We start from the raw sequence: 20,194 nt of genomic DNA, 5'->3' as shown, positions 1-20,194 counted from the left end.
TGCAAACAAATCCACATCCTCAGCTTGAGTTTCCTTCCGCCATCTTACAAGGACCACTGAGCTCCGGCATTAGTTTCAGTGTCTGCCTTCTGTATTGACGTCCATTGGCGGTTGGGTTTATATCGATGCTTAAATTCAAGGGGGAATTATAATGTGAAAGCGTCATCCACAGGCACTTCATCTCAGTACTGAGGAAGGCAGTGTCAGAACCAGTGACCCCATCACTGAGAGACCATAATTGCTTTGGAAGAGTGCTACACTGCTGCCCTGTAACTCCTGTTCACAGCTCAAACAGACAGGGGTCAGGAGTTAGCTGTAGCCTGCTTCCCCTTACCCCAGATTTCAGACAAGCACAATAGACACAGTAGAAGAAGAAGCAGTTCGGGGTCAATGAAGTCATCATTGTACACACGCACATATATTTATTTATACAAATATAATATGTATAACAATTGCATATCACCTGGTGTTGTCTTTTTTTCTGTACAATCAGGAAGTACAGTACGTCCAGTCAGGAAGTACAGTACGTAGAATCAGGAAGTACAGTACGTCGAATCAAGAAGTACAGTACGTTGAATCAGGAAGTACAGTACGTCCAGTCAGGAAGTACAGTACGTTCAGCCTAAAAAATGCAAGTTGGCAATAAGAAAGAGAATAAGTAAATGTACAAAAGGGATCTGTCAGAGGCAAGATGAACTGCTCAAAAGTTGAGGAACAAAACACGTTCACAGCCCAATCTGGCTGGACTATCAGGATGGCACATTGCACACAGTGTGGATGTTAAATGATCTTGCACTACTTCAATACCCACCCACAAAGGAACTAGGCCTATATAGAAAATACATACTAGAGTTTGCTACTAGGAAAACCATCCAATGTAATGTTTGTCTGACAGTACTACAGATACAAGACCACTTTTGATCATCAAATTGTTTTCTAATAGCTTTCAATGAATCCACAGTGCAACATGTTATACCTAAATATGGTTACTTGTCATGAGAATACTACGTCAGACTATAGGTAGAGGGTTGAAGGAGAGAGTTTAAAACAGAGGTCCCTCATTGATAAGACAACTAGAACATTCCACAGTCTCTTACTCACAATGTAAAGGTGACGACGCAGATCCAGGAGAATGAGTCCATTAACCATAATATTCTGGTACGAATTATACACTGGGCTATAGGTCTTATACAATTCAATCTATTAAATAATCATCTGCATGTTAACAAACACACACATACCTTAATGAAATGACTTTATGCAAAACTCAGAATATAAACAATAAAATAGATTGATTTAAAAAATAAAGACAATTGTACCATATGATTAACCCGCCAGGTCATTAATATATATATGTGTTTGACATTCCTCATATAAATGATTCAAATGTTCAAATTATATTGATATATGTAGATTTTATTTTATATGATTACTCTATATACTCTCTGTATATATTCATTTGATAGGAGTAGATGACTAACAATCATTAAATGGCTGACTTGAGAGCTGAAAATCAAGTTATGAAATTGTACGATAATTGTACTTGCCTATTCAATTGTATGAATACAATTATCTCTGTGTATTCATCCACTTTACATACCTCTCTTTTAACAGCCGTTCGATTTTTAATGGCAGAAGCTGCCTTATGACACACAGTGCATAAGATACAGTTGATCTAGTATTACATTGTTAACTTTTGTATCTTTCCCACATACTGTATATCTCTAATCATTACTTTTATGTGAAATGTAAAACCAACGAAAGTCTGTTATTGCTAAATCTACAAGTTTCCATACAAAATATTTTCTCGCTGCAATATATATAAGGTAAAAAAAGAGTTCACATTTATCCAAAGCAGGACAAGTTTGACACAAAAAAAGCAATGTTCACTCACACACAGACAAGCTCCCATAGAAGAAACAATAGAAATATCACTGTACAAAGCTATAGCAAAACCAAAGTCAGGAAACAAGTGAATTGCATTGTGGAGGGTTACAACTTTCAACTGTTAAGAGTACAACTTAAAATGAACACAAACAAAATAAAAGTCAAAAGGATGGGTTTCAGTGCTAGCCTCCAATCTCTCATGTAACAAGCACCATTGTTTACATTTCAGAACACACATCTTTCAGTTTTGCTTCATTCTGTTGGTAGTACATTGAAGGGGGAGAGAGAGTCTTCACTGCTTAACAGTATCATATTCCCCTCAACCAGGTGGTTCCTTCGGCATCCTCTGCACATAGAGATGGACTCAGAACCTTCCTTTCAGTGTCTCACTTCTTCTTCTTTTGGAACAGCCTGTGACGGATAGATGTAAGAAAAGCTGAGAGCAATGCTTGAAACCATTTGACAAGTCAGTATTTTGACAGGTCAGTAAAGTGGGATGCTAATGTCATATTCTGGTGCAATAAGTTACAAAAAAGGGAAGTGTACTCTGCTGTGAATTGCGAAAAGCCGCATTGAACTGTGAAAAGCCAATTAAAAATGATTGTGAATGAACCTTTTATGGCAGTGGGCTAAATCAGGGTCACACAGAGTGTTTCTTGGTAGTCTTAAACAAATGTACTTTGAAACAAAAGTATACACCTCACACACATGGTTATGGACTTTTAAAAAAGAAGACACCTGTACCATGTCAGATACAGAGTTTAAATGTATTACATGTTGAGTTTGCATCCCAATATTACACTTTATATACATCACAGAACACTGAAATATAACAAAACCGTTTGACATAAAAACACCTGATTTTCGGTCAGGTTTTAGAAATAATGTTTCTTAATTATGAAAAATGTGAATAACATTCCACCTATGAGGCCACTAGGTCATCTGACAGCAGGAAATGGCTACATGTCTGTGGAATTCCCACTACTACTGAGAACAGAGATATAGCAGAGCCTATTGTGTCCTCGGCCTTGGTCAGCCTGGCCAGGTATGCGAGAGAGAGACAGAATGGCTGGGCAGCGTATAAGAGAGGAAGGCTACATGACGAACAGATTCCATGCAATCCCATGGTGCTTGCCACCTAGCAGCCTGTTCGCCGCGCGTGTCGCTTGCTTGGCCACCGGCCTCTTGGCCACTGTGGCAAAGCCCTGTAGTCAGCATGCCAGGGTTGATACAACATGATCCCTGCTCAGTCCCCACTCCATGCCTCTACTGCACAGGTCTACAAGCTCTCACATACCTCCCCGAGCTAAACGAGGGCTACATGAGGAGGGTTAGTATCAAACGATCAGTGCCACTGAGGATCCCTTAGCCTGCAGGTGGTGTTAAGTGTTTTGTGATGTGGCCCAGACAGGCTTAGTATTACTACTACCTATTTTCAGAGTTGTCGTTATTTTTGCTTTATCACCTCCAGCAATCCAAGCAATGACGGAGTATGTATGTATACTATAAGTCTGCCTCAACTTTGCACTGATGCAGTCAAGTAAAGTTGGCTCTGTGGTATGTGTTATAAAACACGTAGCATCCCATGAGCGTGAGCTCTTATTTGCTCAGCCATATCTAAACTAATTCACAAGCCACGCAGCTGAATTACTGACACAACATAGACGGCTATGACTGTACAGGGGATTGCAACTGCTTAGATAACACCCTGAAATAGATTAAGCGCCCAGCCCAGGAACTTAATGTGTGCTGCAAACAAATTGATTTTTTTTTTGAAAAGCTTGATGTAATCCTCTGTAACTTTTACCCAAAGGACAAGGCCTGGTATCATTGTGCAGTAGGAGCCTCTCTGACAGGAGCCTCTCTGGTACTCTCTCTGGGTATAAAGAGCCCAATGGGTTTTAAAGAACCACTGAACACTCCGATTGGCACTTCTGTTTTTCTGTTGCTCATGAGAAAAACAAGATTTCAGCCTTGGAGGTTTGTTTCCGGACCGATTCCACGCTTGGTTAATGATGTTTGTCGCCCATGAGACACTGTAGACGCAGAAGCCTATTTCACTTCCTCAAAATCCCAAGAATTAATCGAAGATAACTCAAGAAATCTGTAATTAAATTTGGGAGTTTTTGCCAAGAATGTTTAGGTTGCGCAATTTTACATCTGACTAAGGTATTTGCTGCAGTATTTCTCAAGTAAAAAAAAGCACAACGTGTTGTCTTATCTAAACAAAGCCAGGCTGCTGGCCAGGTCTGTCTCACTGTATGCTATTGAATAGAGAGCAATCACTGCAGCTGTTCACCTCATGTTAGTAGGCAAATGTACTTAGTCTAAACCCATCCTTCATTTACCCGTTGTGACACACAATTGTTCCAAACACTTTGTAGTCAATTAGGACACTAGAATAACTGTTTCTGACTCATATCGATGCCACATAGGCAGTTTTCAAAGGCATTCGTTGCTTTTTAAATGCTGTTGCTCTTTCAATGGTGCAATGTGTATCTCCAGACAATGCCAGCCTCCTTCAGTTCACCCTATTCCCCAAAAACCTTTGAGGTGCTGAAGAGTCCCGTGTAGCTCAGTTGGTAGAACATGGTGCTTGCAACACCATGGTTGTGGGTTTGATTCTCACGGGGGACAAGTGTGAAAATGTATGCACTCAAGTCGCTCTGGATAAGTGTGTCTCCTAAATGACTGAAATGTAAAATCCCTGTCAGATCCTTAAAACAGTATAAATCTAAATGAAATCATAGTTTGGTGAATATATGGCCAGTTTAAAGGACTTCTTACTGTACCAGCTGTTATCTTCATCCGTGTGGTCCCAGATTTGGTTTGTGCTGTCTTGCCAACACCTACAGTCATTTTTGGTGTGACAATGCCCATAGGAGTCGGCAAGACAGTACAAATAGATCTGGCACCAGGCTACGGTCCCCCACCCTTAAAGCAATGAAAAGCCTCACCTACGACATATGGTTCTGCTGGGTAGTGAGGTTCTGCTGCTGCTGAGCCTGCATGAGGAGCTGCTGCTGCTGGCGGCGGCGGGCCGTGCGGAGCTTCTCGAAGCGCGCCTCCATCTCCTCCAGGACCTTGGGCGTGTAGCGTACCACCAGCTTCACACTGTCCTTGGCTGCCTTCAGAAGCTCCACCGCCTTCTCGTGGTGCTCCCCCTCCACACTCTGGGGAGATACAGTGAAAGAGAATGAGAGAGAGAAGAGACTCAGCACATTTAAGAAATGTGGTGGCAATGCGTTAGTGTTGTAGTGATATGGTCTCTGAAGTCTGCCTCAGTTTCTTAATTGGCATGGACAGAGAATTAAAGAAACCTTGCCAAGACTTTTATGTAAGCAACAATGACACAGTTACACAGCAGCAGCTTCAGTTTCTAAATGGTTACAACCAATTAGGTTTGAACTGGAAGTCAAATGTATTTTTACTTAGTTCAACAAGCATTGAATATTTGGTATAATTAGTACTTCATCCTCAAGCCCAGAGTAATATACAGTACCAAGCAACATTTTGGACACCTACTCATTCAAGGGTTTTTCTTTATTTTTACTATTTTCTAAAAAAATAAATAAAGACATCAAAACTATGAAATAACACATATGGAATCAAAAATGTGTTAATAAAAATATATATATATATTTGAGATTCTTCAAAGTAGCTACCCTTTGCCTTGATGACAGCTTTGGCATTCTCTTAAGCAGCTTCATGAGATAGTCACTTGGAATATAGAAGATAGCCCTATTTGGTAAAATACCAAATCCATATTATGGCAAGAATAGCTCAAATAAGCAGAGAGAAATGGCAGTCCATAATTACTTTAAAACATGAGGGTCAATCCGGAAAATGTCAAAAACAGAGTGCTACGATGAAACTGGCTCTCATGAGGACCACCACAGGAAAGGAAGACCCAGAGTTACCACTGCTGCAGAGGATAAGTTCATTAGAGTTAACTGCACCTCAGATTGCAGCCCAAATAAATTCTTCACAGAGTTCAAGTAACAGACACATCTCAACATCAACAGTTCAGAGGAGACTGTGTGAATCAGGCATTCATGGTTGAATTGCTGCAAAGAAACCACTACTAAAGGATACCAATAAGAAGAAGAGACTTGTTTGGGCCAAGTAACTTGAGCAATGGACATTAGACCAGTGGAGATCTGTCCTTTGGTCTGATGAGTCCACATTTGAGATTTTTGGTTCCAACTGCCATGTCTTTGTAAGACGCAGAGTAGGGAAGGGATCATCTCTGCATGTGTGGTTCCCACTGTGAAGCATGGAGGAAGAGGTGTGATGGTGCTTTGCTGGTGACACTGCAAGTGATTTATTTGGAATTCAAAGCACACTTACCCAGCATGGCTACAACAGCATTCTGCAGCAATACGCCATCCCATCTGGTTTGTGCTTAGTGGAACTATCATTTGTTTTTCAACAGGAAAATGACCCAACACATCTCCAGGTTTTGTAAGGGCTATTTGACCAAGAGGGAAAGTGATGGAGTGCTGCATCAGATGACCTGGCCTCCACAATGACCCGACCTCAATCCAATTAAGATGGTTTGGGATGAGTTGGACCTCAAAGTGAAGGAAAAGCAGTCAACGAGTGCTCAGCAACAGACCCCGCCCTGTGCAACTGGGTTCTGGACTTTCTGGTGAAGGTAGGAAACAACATCTCCACCCCGCTGATCCTCAACACTGGGGCCCCACAAGGGTACGTTCTCTGCCCTCTCCTGTACTCCCTGTTCACCCATGACTGCGTGGCCATGCACGCTTCCAACTCAATCATCAAGTTTGCAGACGACACTACAGTGGTAGGCTTGATTACAATGACGAGACGGCCTATAGGGAGGAGGTGACGGCCCTCAGAGTGTGGTGTCAGGAAAATAACTTCTCACTCAATGTCAACAAAACAAAGGAGATGATCGTGGACTTCAGGAAACAGCAGTGGGAGAACCCCCCCCCCCACCCCCCTCCCCCCACCCCCACCCATCCACATCGATTGCACAGTAGTGGAGAAGGTGGAAGGTTTTAAGTTCCTCGGCGTACACATCACGGACAAACTGAAATGGTCCACCCACACAGACAGCATGGTGAAGAAGGCGCAACAGCGCCTCTTCAACCTCAGGAGGCTGAAGAAATTTGTCTTGTCACCAAAAACACTCACAAACTTTTACCAATGCACAATCGAGAGCGTCCTGTCGGGCTGTATCACCACCTGGTACGGCAACTGCTCCGCACACAACCGCAGGGCTCTCCAGAGGGTGGTGCGGTCTGCACAACGCATCACCGGGAGCAAACTACCTGCCCTCCAAGACACCTACAGCACCCGATGTCACAGGAAGGCCAAAAAGATCATCAAGGACAACAACCACCCGAGCCACTGCCTGTTCACCCCGCTATCATCCAGAAGGCGAGGTCAGTACAGGTGCATCAAAGCTGGGACCGAGAGACTGAAAAACAGCTTCTATCTCAAGGCCATCAGACAAACACTAACACTAAGCCGCACTGCTTCTTGACACAATGCACATCCAACCCAGAAGCCAGCAGCACCAATGTGTTGGAGAAAACACCATACACCTGGCGACCTGGTCAGCATGCACTGTGCCCGGAACACCACAGGAGTCACTAGTGTGCGATGAGACAAGGATATCCCTGCCAGCCAAACCCTCCCTAACCCAGACAACACTGGGCCAATTGTGCACCACCCCATGGGCCTCCCGGTCGCAGCCAGCTGCGACAGAGCCTGGGCTCAAACCCAGAGTCTCTGGTGGCATAGCTAGCACTGCGATGCAGTGCCTTAGACCACTGCGCCACCCGGGAGGCCATGAAGCTTGCTTTTTAAAGTGCACGTTTGATTAGTGTTTGTCTGAAGGCACTTTTATGTCCAAACACATCCTGACATTACCATGCAAATTGGTTTTCATTTGATGGTGTAAATGGACAGTTACGGAATAGGATTCAGCAAGGAGTGACTTTGAAAGGCTAAACCGCTAAGCCGTGTGAAGTTTGGAACACATTGCTCATGGTTACATTGGCTGCTTCTAAAAAACTGTTGCTTTGTAATAGCTTTTGTTGTTGCCCGTTGCTTTAGTCATAGATAGCGCTCCTGTATCTTGGACGCTGGCTCACTATAAGCCTATTTTTATTTAGGTCTTCAGAAAACCAATCACTCTGCTTGACCCAATCCATATTGTGACAGTTTGACTCAAGGTTTAGACAAAATGCTTCCCTGCTTGGATATGGTTTGTCAGGATAAATGTCAAGCAAGATGAGAAAATGAATACCTTGAAATATTAACTACAGCACACAACTGTGATTGGGACTCGTAATATAGAAGACGCAAATTCACAGAATATCATAAATAGGGTACAGAGTTTTTCCTGGCTGGGACAAGTGGTCAGGAAAAACTGACCATGTGACTAGACCTAGCGGTAATCGTAAATAATCTATACATACCACGCCATTGACAGACAGGAGCTGGTCCCCTCGCTTCAGTCCCCCGTGCCTCTCAGCCAAGCCCCCTGGGATGATGCGAGAGATATAGATGGGAGAGTTCTGCTCCTTGCCGCCCATCACGTTGAAGCCCAGCCCCTCCTCCGTCTTGGGCAGCTCCACCACTCGGGGGTGAGAGTGACCCTCGCTGGCCGCAAATGCTGCAACTGTGGCCTGCAGAGAGAGACAGAAGAGAGGATAACGATCAGACCATTATTGGTGTATTCAGCACTAACTCCATGCCCTATTCTGTCTACCACACAAATAGATTAGATAATGATGATACTAAGTGCATGAACTGGGATTTCATTTCCAAACAGCCAAATAAGTGTACAGACTTAAATTCACTCTGTGGGTGGGACCTTCTGACTTCTCTCTCTAAACAGGGCTTAGAGACGTCCAGTAGGACTGAGAATAACAAAATGAGAGCCAAGGCGATGATGGTGATGTATTGTATAGCCATGTGAGATGTTTTCTGGCTCTGTAAGAACATGGATTAGCACATATCTGTCTCCGCTGGAGAAGAAAAGACGCAAGATAACTTTCACCCCAACTAACTAAATGTCTGTGAGCCTGCTTTACTAAATTCCACTGGCTTGGGATGGCTTTCAAGTTCTAGACGAATCTTCTTCTCGCCTTGTCGTCTGAAACTAAGTGTGCAGGAGCTTGTTAGCCCAGCCTGGAAAAGGAACAGCAGATGTACATCACCACAGGTGCCGGTCTGTCAAGTCTGTCTCATTATTATTATTAAGCAATACTTTCTCAGGAAACTGCCGGGGAAAAAGGCCTCTGTTTCAAAGCTTGGCATATGTGGATCCAAAAGTTTTCCCTAGCAGGTGAAAGCCCAAAGCTTTGAGATCCTCCACTTTTCCGCCCCCCCCTTCTATCTCTCTCTCCATCTCTCTCTCCCACTGTGAGGTAAAGAAGCACTGTGCTCAGTATGCCACCATCACCTCTCTGGCTAACGGCATACCGACCTTCACAAGTTTATCTCCCTTCCTGGGAGGAAGAAACTAGGTGGCATACGGCTGTCTCCTCCAAACGCAAAAAGTGTCAGGGGTGAACCAACGAAAAATTACAGCTTACTGGGAAATTGCCTAAGTAATGTCAGAGTACATATGGAAATTACTTAATTTCAACAAAATGTTATTATCATCAGCCATCAGTTCAGCTCAGTCTTTTCTCTGGAGCACCATAGACTAAGTGGTCTCCCATCTCTGGAAGATAAAATATAAAAACCTCAGGCCAGGAATTACAGTCTGGAATTGATTCAATTAACTGGGTAATAAACTGAATCAAGTGCTCATGTTCTCAGGTGGAACACATTTTAATTGGTAAATGCTCACCAGCAACAGTTCACCAAAGGCATCTAAAATAACATCTACCCTGCTAATGCCTCAAGATTGCTGGTGTATCAAGGGATCCCTGATTTTCAATAGGACTATAACACATTTTTTAGGCCCCCAATTTCCTACTTATTAAAGTGATTCATGTGAAATGTGCTGAGTGCTGCCCTCCAGGCCTTTGGTCAGCGATGTACTTGAGATGTACTTGGAGACGAGGCTGATGAACAAGCACCGGCTCAGCTAAACGGAAAGTCTCAGGAGGGCGGCACTTTCAAAAGCAGCGCACCATCTCATTTCGATGTCATCGATTGAAATCCCTCCCATGGGCGTTGAAGCCAGTGAACGGAGTTTGCTCTATGTTAATTGCTGCTCCGATGGTGGCTGTTTAATATGCTTTTGAAAAGATTGGTGATGGACAAGGACAAAGCTGAAAAGCACTTCATGCTGTTGTCATTGCTTTCTTGTGTAAACAATGACAATCTGGCTTGCTTTAACACTGTGAAGTACAAGCCCCAAGGCCTCTTTCATGAATTGTAAAGTAGTTTGATTAGACCGATCTACATTCTCTCTTTCAAAACAGCCTTTGAATAAGCTTTGGAGAAAAAGAAATCATTTTTTATGGTCATGTACTTCATAATGTTGAACAGGGACCTTGAATAATCCACAAATAATGGATATTTGAAGGGAAATGAAAAGGACACGTCGCTGTAACAGCAGCATACCATCAACCTCAAAACCATTTGATCTGAGCAGGCTAGAAAGAGTATTTTGATATTCCATCAACATCAGATGAAGTGGTGTCCTTCAATAGGCCCAAGGGCAGCACTCAGCAAAGTTGAAGTCGGAAGTTTACATGCATTTATGTTGAAGTAATTAAAATTTGTTTTTCAACCACTCCACAAATTTCTTGTTAACAAATTATAGTTTTGGCAAGTCGGTTAGGACATCTACTTTGTGCATGACACAAGTAATTTTCCCAACAATTGTTTACAGACAGATTATTTCACTTATAATTCACTGTATCACAATTCCAGTCAGAAGTTTACATACACTAAGTTGACTGTGCCTTTAAACAGCTTGGAAAATTCCAGAAAATGACTTTAGAAGCTTCTGATAGGCTAATTGACATCATTTGATTCAATTGGAAGTGTACCTGTGGATGTATTCCAAGGCCAACCTTCAAACTCAATGCCTCTTTTCTTGATATCATGGGAAAATCTAAAGATATCAGCCAAGACCTCAGAAAAAGAATTGTAGACCTCCACAAGTCTGGTTCGTTCTTGGGAGCAATTTCCAAACGCCTGAAGGTACCACGTTCATCTGTACAAACAATAGTATGCAAGTATAAACACCATGACGCAGCCGTCATACCGCTCAGGAAGGAGACGCGTTCTGTCTCCTAGAGATGAACATACTTTGGTGCGAAAAGTGCAAATCAATCCCAGAACAACAGCAAAGGACCTTGTGAAGATGCTGGAGGAAACAGGTACAAAAGTATCTATATCCACGGTAAAACAAGTCCTATATCGACATAACCTGAAAGGCCGCTCAGCAAGAAAGAAGCCACCGCTCCAAAACCGCCATAAAAAAGCCAGACTACGGTTTGCAACTGCACATGTGGACAAAGATTGCACTTTTTGGAGAAATATCCTCTGGTCTGATGAAACAAAAATAGAACTGTTTGGCCATAATGACCATCGTTATCTTTGTAGGAAAAAGGGGGAGGCTTGCTAGCCGAAGAACACCATCCCAACCATGAAGCACGGGGGTGTCAGCATCATGTTGTGGGGGTGCTTTGCTGCAGGAGGGACTGGTGCACTTAACAAAATAGATGGCATCATGAGGAAGGAAAATTATATGGACATATTGAAGCAACATCTCAAGACATCAGTCAGGAAGTTAAAGCTTGGTCGCAAATGGGTCTTCCAAATGGACAATGACCCCAAGCATACTTCCAAAGTTGTGACAAAATGGCTTAAGGACAACAAAGTCAAGGTATTGGAGTTGTCACGTCCTGACCATTAGAGGGAGTATTTGTTATTGTAGTTTGGTCAGGACGTGGCAGAGGGTATTTGTTTTATGTGGTTCGGGGGGTTATGTGTATGTAGAGGGGTGTTGTATTTATGTGTTCCGGGGTTTTGGTGTATGTTCTGGATTTTTGTGTTCTAGGTTTCTAGTTTGTATATTTCTTTGTGGTCTGTGTGGCTCTCGATCAGGAACAGCTGTTCATCGTTGTTCCTGATTGGGAGTCATATTTAAAGAGCTTGTTTTCACCTGTTTAGTTGTGGGTAGTTGTTTTTGCACTGCGTTTTGTTAGCCTGCAAAACTGTTCCTGTTGTGTTTCTGTATTTTCTTGTTTTTCGTGTTCACGTCTTTAATAAATAATATGTTGAGCACACAACCCGCTGCACCTTGGTCTCATCACTACGACAGCCGTGACAGGAGTGGCCATCACAAAGCCCTGACCTCAATCCTATAGAGAATTTGTGAGCAAGGAGGCCTACAAACCTGACTCAGTTACACCAGCTCTGTCAGGAGGAATGGGCCAAAATTCACCCAATGTCACGTCCTGACCAGCAGATTTTTTATTTTTTTTTATTTATTTCACCTTTATTTAACCAGGTAGGCAAGTTGAGAACAAGTTCTCATTTACAATTGCGACCTGGCCAAGATAAAGCAAAGCAGTTCGACAACATACAACAACACAGAGTTGCACATGGAGTAAACAACATACAGTCAATAATACAGTAGAAAAAAAATAAAAAAATAAGACTATATACAATGTGAGCAAATGATGTGAGATAAGGGAGGTAAGAGCAAAAAAAAAATGCCATGGTGGCAAAATAAATAAAGTATAGCAAGAAAAACAATGGAATGGTAGATTTGTAGTTTGAAGAAAGTTCAAAGTTCAAATATAAATAATATGGTGCAAAGGAGCAAAATAAATAAATACAGTAGGGGAAGAGGTAGTAGTTTGGGCTAAATTATAGATGGGCTATGTACAGGTGCAGTGATCTGTGAGCTGCTCTGACAGCTGGTGCTTAAAGCTAGCGAGGGAGATAAGTGTTTCCAATTTCAGAGATTTTTGTAGTTCGTTCCAGTCATTGGCAGCAGAGAACTGGAAGGAGAGACGACCAAAGGAGGAGTTGGCTTTAGGGGTGACCAGAGAGATATACCTGCTGGAGCGCGTGCCACAGGTGGGTGCCGCCATGGTGACCAGCGAGCGGAGATAAGGGGGGACTTTACCTAGCAGGGTCTTGTAGATGACCTGGAGCCAATGTGTTTGGCGACGATTATGAAGCGAAGGCCAGCCAACGAGAGCATACAGATCGCAGTGGTGGCTTGTATATGGGGCTTTGGTGACAAAACGGATGGCACTGTGATAGACTGCATCCAGCTTGTTGAGTAGGGTATTGGAGGCTATTTTGTAAATGACATCGCCGAAGTCGAGGATTGGTAGGATGGTCAGTTTTACGAGGGTATGTTTGGCAGCATGAGTGAAGGATGCTTTGTTGCGAAATAGGAAGCCAATTCTAGATTTCACTTTGGATTGGAGATGATTGATGTGAGTCTGGAAGGAGAGTTTACAGTCTAACCAGACACCTAGGTATTTGTAGTTGTCCACAAATTCTAAGTTAGAACCGTCCAGAGAAGTTATGCTGGATGGGCGGGCAGGTGCAGGCAGCGATCGGTTGAAGAGTATGCATTTAGTTTTACTTGTGTTTAGGAGCAGTTGGAGGTCACGGAAGGAGAGTTGAATGGCATTGAAGCTCGTCTGGAGGGTTGTTAACACAGTGTCCAAAGAAGGGCCAGAAGTATACAGAATGGTGTCGTCTGCGTAGAGGTGGATCAGAGATTCACCAGCAGCAAGAGCGACATCATTTATGTATACAGAGAAAAGAGTTGGCCCAAGAATTGAACCCTGTGGTACCCCCAGAGAGACTGCCAGAGGTCCAGACAGTAGGCCCTCCGATTTGACACACTGAACTCTGTCAGAGAAGTAGTTGGTGAACCAGGCGACGCAATTGTTTGAGAAACCAAGGCTACTAAGTCTGCCGATGAGGATGTGGTGATTAACAGAGTCAAAAGCTTTGGCCAGGTCAATGAATACGGCAGCACAGTATTGTTTCTTATCGATGGCGGTTACGATGTCGTTTAGGACCTTGAGCGTGGCTGAGGTGCACCCATGACCAGCTCTGAAACCAGATTGCATAGCGGAGAGGGTGCGGTGGGATTCGAAATAGTCGGTAATCTGTTTGTTGACTTGGCTTTCGAAGACCTTAGAAAGGCAGGGTAGGATGGATATAGGTCTGTAGCAATTTGGGTCAAGAGTGTCACCTCCTTTGAAGAGGGGGATGACAGCAGCTGCTTTCCAATCTATGGGAATCTCAGACGACACGAAAGAGAGGTTGAACAGGCTAGTAATAGGGGTTGCAATAATTTCGGCAGATAATTTTAGAAAGAAAGGGTCCAGATTGTCAAGCCCAGCTGATTTGTAGGGGTCCAGATTTTGCAGCTCTTTCAGAACATCAGCTGAATGGATTTGGGAGAAGGAGAAATGGGGGAAGTTTGGGCGAGTAGCTGTGGGGGGTGCAGTACTGTTGAATGCAGTAGGGGTAGTTAGGTGGAAAGCATGGCCAGCCGTAGAAAAATGCTTATTGAAATTCTCAATTATAGTGGGCTTATCGGTGGTGACAGAGTTTCCTATCCTCAGTGCAGTGGGCAGTTGGGAGGAGGTGTTCTTATTCTCCATGGACTTTACAATGTCCCAGAACTTTTTAGAGTTGGAGTTGCACGAAGCAAATTTCTGTTTGAAAAAGCTAGCCTTGGCGTTTCTAACTGCCTGTGTGTATTGGTTTCTAACTTCCCTAAAAAGTTGCATATCGCGGGGGCAGTTCGATGCTAATGCAGCTATTGATGGAGCTATTGTTTTAGTTTTGGGGTCAGGACGTGGCAGTTTTGTGTATGGGAATGTTTGTATTGTTGATTGGGACTTCCAATTGAAGGCAGGTGTGTTGAGTTGCCTTTGATTGGAAGTCCTATATAGGTGTGTGTGTTTTTCTTTGGGGTTGTGGGTGGTTGTTTTGCACTGCGTTTGTTAGCCTGCAAACTGTTGCTGTCGTGTTATTGTTTCCTGTGGATGCTTTACTCCTTTTTTGGGTAATTAAATATGAGTATTCACATATCTGCTGCGCCTTGGTTCATTTCTGAAGACAGCCATTACAGAACCACCCACCACCAAAGGACCAAGCAGCAGAAGAGGAGGAAGCCACAGGAGAAAAAATGGACATGGGAGGATGTCCTGGACGGCAAGGGAGCCTACACCTGGGAAGAGATCCTGGCCGGAAGGGATCGCCTCCCATGGGAACAGGTGGAGGCACTCAGGAGAGTGGAGGCAGCTGGACAGAGGAACCAACGGTTGGGTAGGAAACCCGAGAGGCACCCCCAAGAAATGTTTTTGGGGGGGCACACGGGTAGCTTGGCCAGGCCAGGGAAGAGCCGTAAGCCAGCTACCCGTGACTACAGGGAGGTGCGTATGAGGTGGATGGCGCCATGTTACGCTGAGGTACGCACCATCTCGCCTATACGGACGCACAGCCCAGTCCGCCCGGTACCAGCGCCCAGCAGGTGCCAGGGCAAGGTGAGCATCGAGCCGGAAGGGGTGAAGCCAACCCTGCACTCAAGACCGCCAGTGCGCCCTTTCGGTCCGGTGTTTCCCGCTAGACGCACTAGCATGGAGGTGCGTGTCTCCAGGCTGGCACGTCCAGTACCAGCCCCACGCATCAGGAGTCTAGTGCGTCAGCCCAGCCCCGCCAGTCAACAGTCGCCAGAGCTGCCCGCCAGTCAACAGTCGCCAGAGCTGCCCGCCAGTCAACAGTCACCAGAGCTGCCCGCCAGTCAACAGTCACCAGAGCTGCCCGCCAGTCAACAGTCACCAGAGCTGCCGCCAGTCAACAGTCACCAGAGCTGCCCGCCAGTCAACAGTCACCAGAGCTGCCCGCCAGTCAACAGTCACCAGAGCTGCCCGCCAGTCAACAGTCACCAGAGCCGCCCGCCAGTCGTTCGTCACCAGAGCCGCCCGCCAGTCGTTCGTCACCAGAGCCGCCCGCCAGTCGTTCGTCACCAGAGCCGCCCGCCAGTCAGGAGTCGCCAGAGCCGCCCGCTAGTCAGGAGCCGCCAGAGCCGCCCGCTAGTCAGAAGCTGCCAGAGTGGCCCGACTGCCCGGTTCTGCCAGAGTGGCCAGACTGCCCTGTTCTGCCAGAGTGGCCAGACTGCCCGGTTCTGCCAGAGTGGCCAGACTGCCCGGTTCTGCCAGGGTGGCCAGACTGTCCGGTTCTGCCAGGGTGGCCAGACTGCCCGGTTCTGCCAGAGTGGCCAGACTGCCCGGTTTTGCCAGGGTGGCCAGACTGCCCGGTTCTGCCAGGGTGGCCAGACTGCCCGGTTCTGCCAGGGTGGCCAGACTGCCCGGTTCTGCCAGAGGTGCCCGCCTGCCCGGATCTGCCAGGGTGCCCTGCCTGCCCTCCGGCCCAGCCCGAGTGGCCCTCCTGCCCTCCGGCCCAGCCCGAGTGGCCCTCCTGCCCTCCGGCCCAGCCCGAGTGGCCCTCCTGCCCTCCGGCCCAGCCCGAGTAGCCCTCCTGCCCTCCGGTCCAGCCCGAGTGGCCCTCCTGCCCTCCGGTCCAGCCCGAGTGGCCCTCCTGCCCTCCGGCCCAGCCCGAGTGGCCCGCATGTCTTCCGACCCAGCCCGAGTGGTCCGTCTGCCAGGGTCAGCCCGAGTGGCCCATCTGCCCGGCGCAGCTATCGGCGCCACCAAAGTGGGCGACGCCGAAGGTGGAGCGAGGTCCACGTACTGCACCTGAGCCACCTCCAGGATAGGTGGGTTGGGGAGGGAGGGTGTAGCACAGTGCCGTCGGTGACGGCAGCCACCCTCCCTTCCCTCCCTTATTGTTTAGGGGTTATTGTTTATGGGTTTTTTGTTGGTGTTTTCTGTTGGTAGGTGCATTCCGGGGTCTGCACCTTGAGGGGGGGGGGGGTACTGTCACGTCCTGACCAGCAGATGGAGCTATTGTTTTAGTTTTGGGGTCAGGACGTGGCAGTTTTGTGTATGGGAATGTTTGTATTGTTGATTGGGACTTCCAATTGAAGGCAGGTGTGTTGAGTTGCCTTTGATTGGAAGTCCTATATAGGTGTGTGTGTTTTTCTTTGGGGTTGTGGGTGGTTGTTTTGCACTGCGTTTGTTAGCCTGCAAACTGTTGCTGTCGTGTTATTGTTTCCTGTGGATGCTTTACTCCTTTTTTGGGTAATTAAATATGAGTATTCACATACCTGCTGCGCCTTGGTTCATTTCTGAAGACAGCCGTTACACCCAATTTATTGTGGGAATATTGTGGAAGGTTACTAAAAACATTTGACCCAAGTTAAACAATATAAAGGCAATGCTACCTAATACTAATTGAGTGTATGTTAACTTCTGACCCACTGGGAATGGGATGAAAGAAATAAAACTGAAATAAATCATTCTCTCTACTATTATTCTGACATTTCACATTCTTAAAATAAAGTGGTGATCCTAACAGACCTAAGACAGGGAATTTTTAATAGGATTAAATGTCAGGAATTGTGAAAAACTGAGTTTAAATGTATTTGGCTAAGGTGTATGTAAACTTCCGACTTCAACTGTATGTCAACTGTATGTCCTTTCATCCAAGATGGAAATTCACAACACAATCCACAGTCTGATGAAAGTCTTAAAAACGTTACCCTGTTTACTACTCCTTTAGAAAGGGACTGAACCATAGTCAAAGATTTGCAGAGCATTGGCGATTGAAGAGATTATGTTTCGCTGACAAAAAAAAGCGCCCTATGGAATTGTATTCCACACCGGCCCTAGTTATCTATTCATCCTGCTTGCCCAGTGTTGTCAATCAATCTATGTCCTACTCCTCTGTGTGCTCAGGCCGTGTAAGAAGATGGGGGCAGCAGTCTCTGGAAGGAGCAGCCAACTGTATCAGTCAGTGTGTGTACCTCCCTACGTTGCCCCACCTCTTCTTCACTCCCTCTCTGATGTATTGGTAACACTGGGAGAGAGGACTGCAATGCACTCCTCCCTCTCATCTCACCCCCCCTCTTGATTCCCTCTTTTCCTGTCCCCCTTTCACTGTTAGATGTCTGCTTGCTTTATTCTCCTACACAAAAGATGCTCTCCTCAGAAGGAATATGAATGAGCGGTAGAGGAGGGACTCATTGGTAGAACCTCTCAAGTGTTTACATCCAAGGTCTGCTAATGAGTAATTCATTGTACACCAAACCTGCTCCAGTCTTTGATCATCTGAAGGAGACATGATGGGTGTTTATGTATCTAGGCTACATTGTACAGTATCTTTCAGCCTCAAGTTTGGTCAATACAGTCTGAGATTAGAGTATGTTGCTCACCTTCGCTGTAGCCCGTGCCTGGTACTCCGGACAGCCATTGACTGTGATTGTTTCATGCATGTACTGGTACACCTGAAAGAGAAAAATGGACAAACCATGAGTGTATTTTCTCAGTACTTTTGAATTTTCTGCAACATTTCTCCAAATCCCGTGCATGTTCAATCCATGTCATAGGCTACCAGACTTGATAGTTGGTAGGCTTAGGTTTTTGATTTCTATTCAAACCTTTATTTTGAGAGTGTTTATTTTTGCAAATACCTTCGTAGATTATGTAGATATTCATTGGATTTCTTCATCCACCTGGATCCACCTTTCACTGTTAATAAACTGCACACTATTTGGCACCTGGTCCTGCTTCCTCCTGCTACTTACTGCCCTTAAGGCTGCTCAAACATCTGGTCCCTACGACAATTAGCATAAGCAAACCGTGGTGCATCAGTAAGTACAAAATATTCATAGGACACCGTGGTGTGGCGCTACTACTCCTTTTGGTTTTCTCTCATGTGGGTAACACATGGCACTGCGTAAATAAACTGAAGAGACTCTTGGTACTGTAGGTGAATTTCCACTGAGGATTTACCCCGGTGTTTTACCAAAAAGTCTCAGATTTTTCTGTTTCCAGCTCCACGACCCGGCTCCTGGTATTCACTGGGACATGGCCTCAGTGGACCTGTCCTGACTTGGGGCCAAGACAGGCTTTTCGGGCATTATTTATATACAGAACAAAAATATAAATGCAACATGCAACAAAGTTACAGTTCATATAAGGAAATCAGTCAATTGAAATACATTCATTAGGTCCTAATCTATGGATTTCACATGACTGGGTAGGGGTGCGGGCAAGGGCGCAGCCATGGGTGGGCCTGGGAGGGCACTTTGGAGCCAGGCCCAACCACTGGGGAGAAAGGACTTGCCAATCAGAATGAGTTTTTCCTCACAAAAAGGCTTTATTACAGACTGAAATACTCCTCAGTTTCATCAGCTGTCCAGGTGTCTGGTCTCAGACAATCCCACAGGTGAAGAAGCCGGATGTGGAGATCCTGGGTCACACATGGTCTGCGGTGTGAGACGTACAGCTAAATTCTCAAAACAACGCGAAATTAACATTACATTTTCTGACAACTGTTCTGGTGGACATTCCTGCAGTCAGCATGCCAATTGCACGCTCCCTCAAAAATTGAGACATCTGTGGCATTGTGTTGTGTGACAAAACTGCACATTTTAGAATGGCCTTTTATTGTCCACAGCACAAGGTTCACCTGTGTAATGGTCATGCTGTTTAATCAGCTTCTGATATGCCAAACATGTCAGGTGGATGGATTATCTTGGCAAAGGAGAAATGCTCACTAACAGGGATGTAAACAAATTTGTGCACAGAATTTGAGAGAAATAAGCTTTTTGTGCGTATGAAACATTTCTGGGATCTTTTATTTCAGCTCATGAAACATTGAACTAACACTTTACATGTTGTGTTCGTATTTTTGTTCAGTAATACATAACAATGGCTAACTGTGAACGATGTTTAACACCTTCTCACAAAGCAACTGTTTTGATTATGCGAAGGTTGTTGACTCCGCACTTCACAAGTCCTCAATGTCGGCCCTAGCTTTGGAAACACAAGGGTGTATACACTAGTGGAACTCTGGTGTTACAGTCAAAAAGCAGTACTTTGTTTTTCAGCTGAGCAACTCTTTGAAATCCAATATTGAAGACCATCTTGGGACCTTAATTCCAGGACTCCTCTTCCACATCTACAGTGTGTTCTAACCTCCTCTAAAGAGGAGTCAGCATTGTGAGCCAATGGAAAGCTTTCAGCTGGAAAAGAGCTATTTTGAGTTGTTTCTATACAGAACATGACATACTGTATCGACACCATTTACAATACCACCCCCAGTGCACAGTATGACATTATCACACCTTCCTCTGGTGATCCAACAGAAACAACTAGAAACATTCTGAATTCTCTGATTAGTGTTGCATTGTTGAACATTACATGAGACATTAGCCTAACATTCCCCATACGGGGCCAGTGCCCCTGTG

The 20,194-nt window shown here is 45.1% G+C and overlaps 1 protein-coding gene across 2 annotated transcripts in view; it reads right to left on the bottom strand.

Moving 5' to 3' along the window:
• Positions 1 to 393: 393 nt before the first annotated feature.
• The window catches only part of lin7a (lin-7 homolog A (C. elegans)), a 38,169-nt gene continuing 18,368 nt past the window's right edge, over positions 394 to 20,194 (bottom strand). Inside the window, exons 3-6 of one of the 2 annotated variants that reach the window (XM_029742326.1) lie at positions 18,155 to 18,226; positions 8,343 to 8,552; positions 4,849 to 5,060; positions 394 to 2,298 (exon numbers count right to left, since the gene is read on the bottom strand). In XM_029742326.1, the coding sequence (XP_029598186.1) occupies positions 2,274 to 2,298; positions 4,849 to 5,060; positions 8,343 to 8,552; positions 18,155 to 18,226 (519 nt within the window). In that variant the 3' untranslated portion in view covers positions 394 to 2,273. Of the gene's footprint in view, positions 2,299 to 4,844; positions 5,061 to 8,342; positions 8,553 to 18,154; positions 18,227 to 20,194 lie in introns of both variants that reach the window. The other variant, XM_029742327.1, reaches the window with a different exon arrangement.

This window comes from Salmo trutta, chromosome 40 (assembly GCF_901001165.1).
Source record: "Salmo trutta chromosome 40, fSalTru1.1, whole genome shotgun sequence".
Lineage (NCBI taxonomy): Eukaryota > Metazoa > Chordata > Actinopteri > Salmoniformes > Salmonidae > Salmo > Salmo trutta.
Note: the sequence above shows the minus strand (reverse complement) of the source record. Positions and strands in the feature narration are given on the sequence as shown.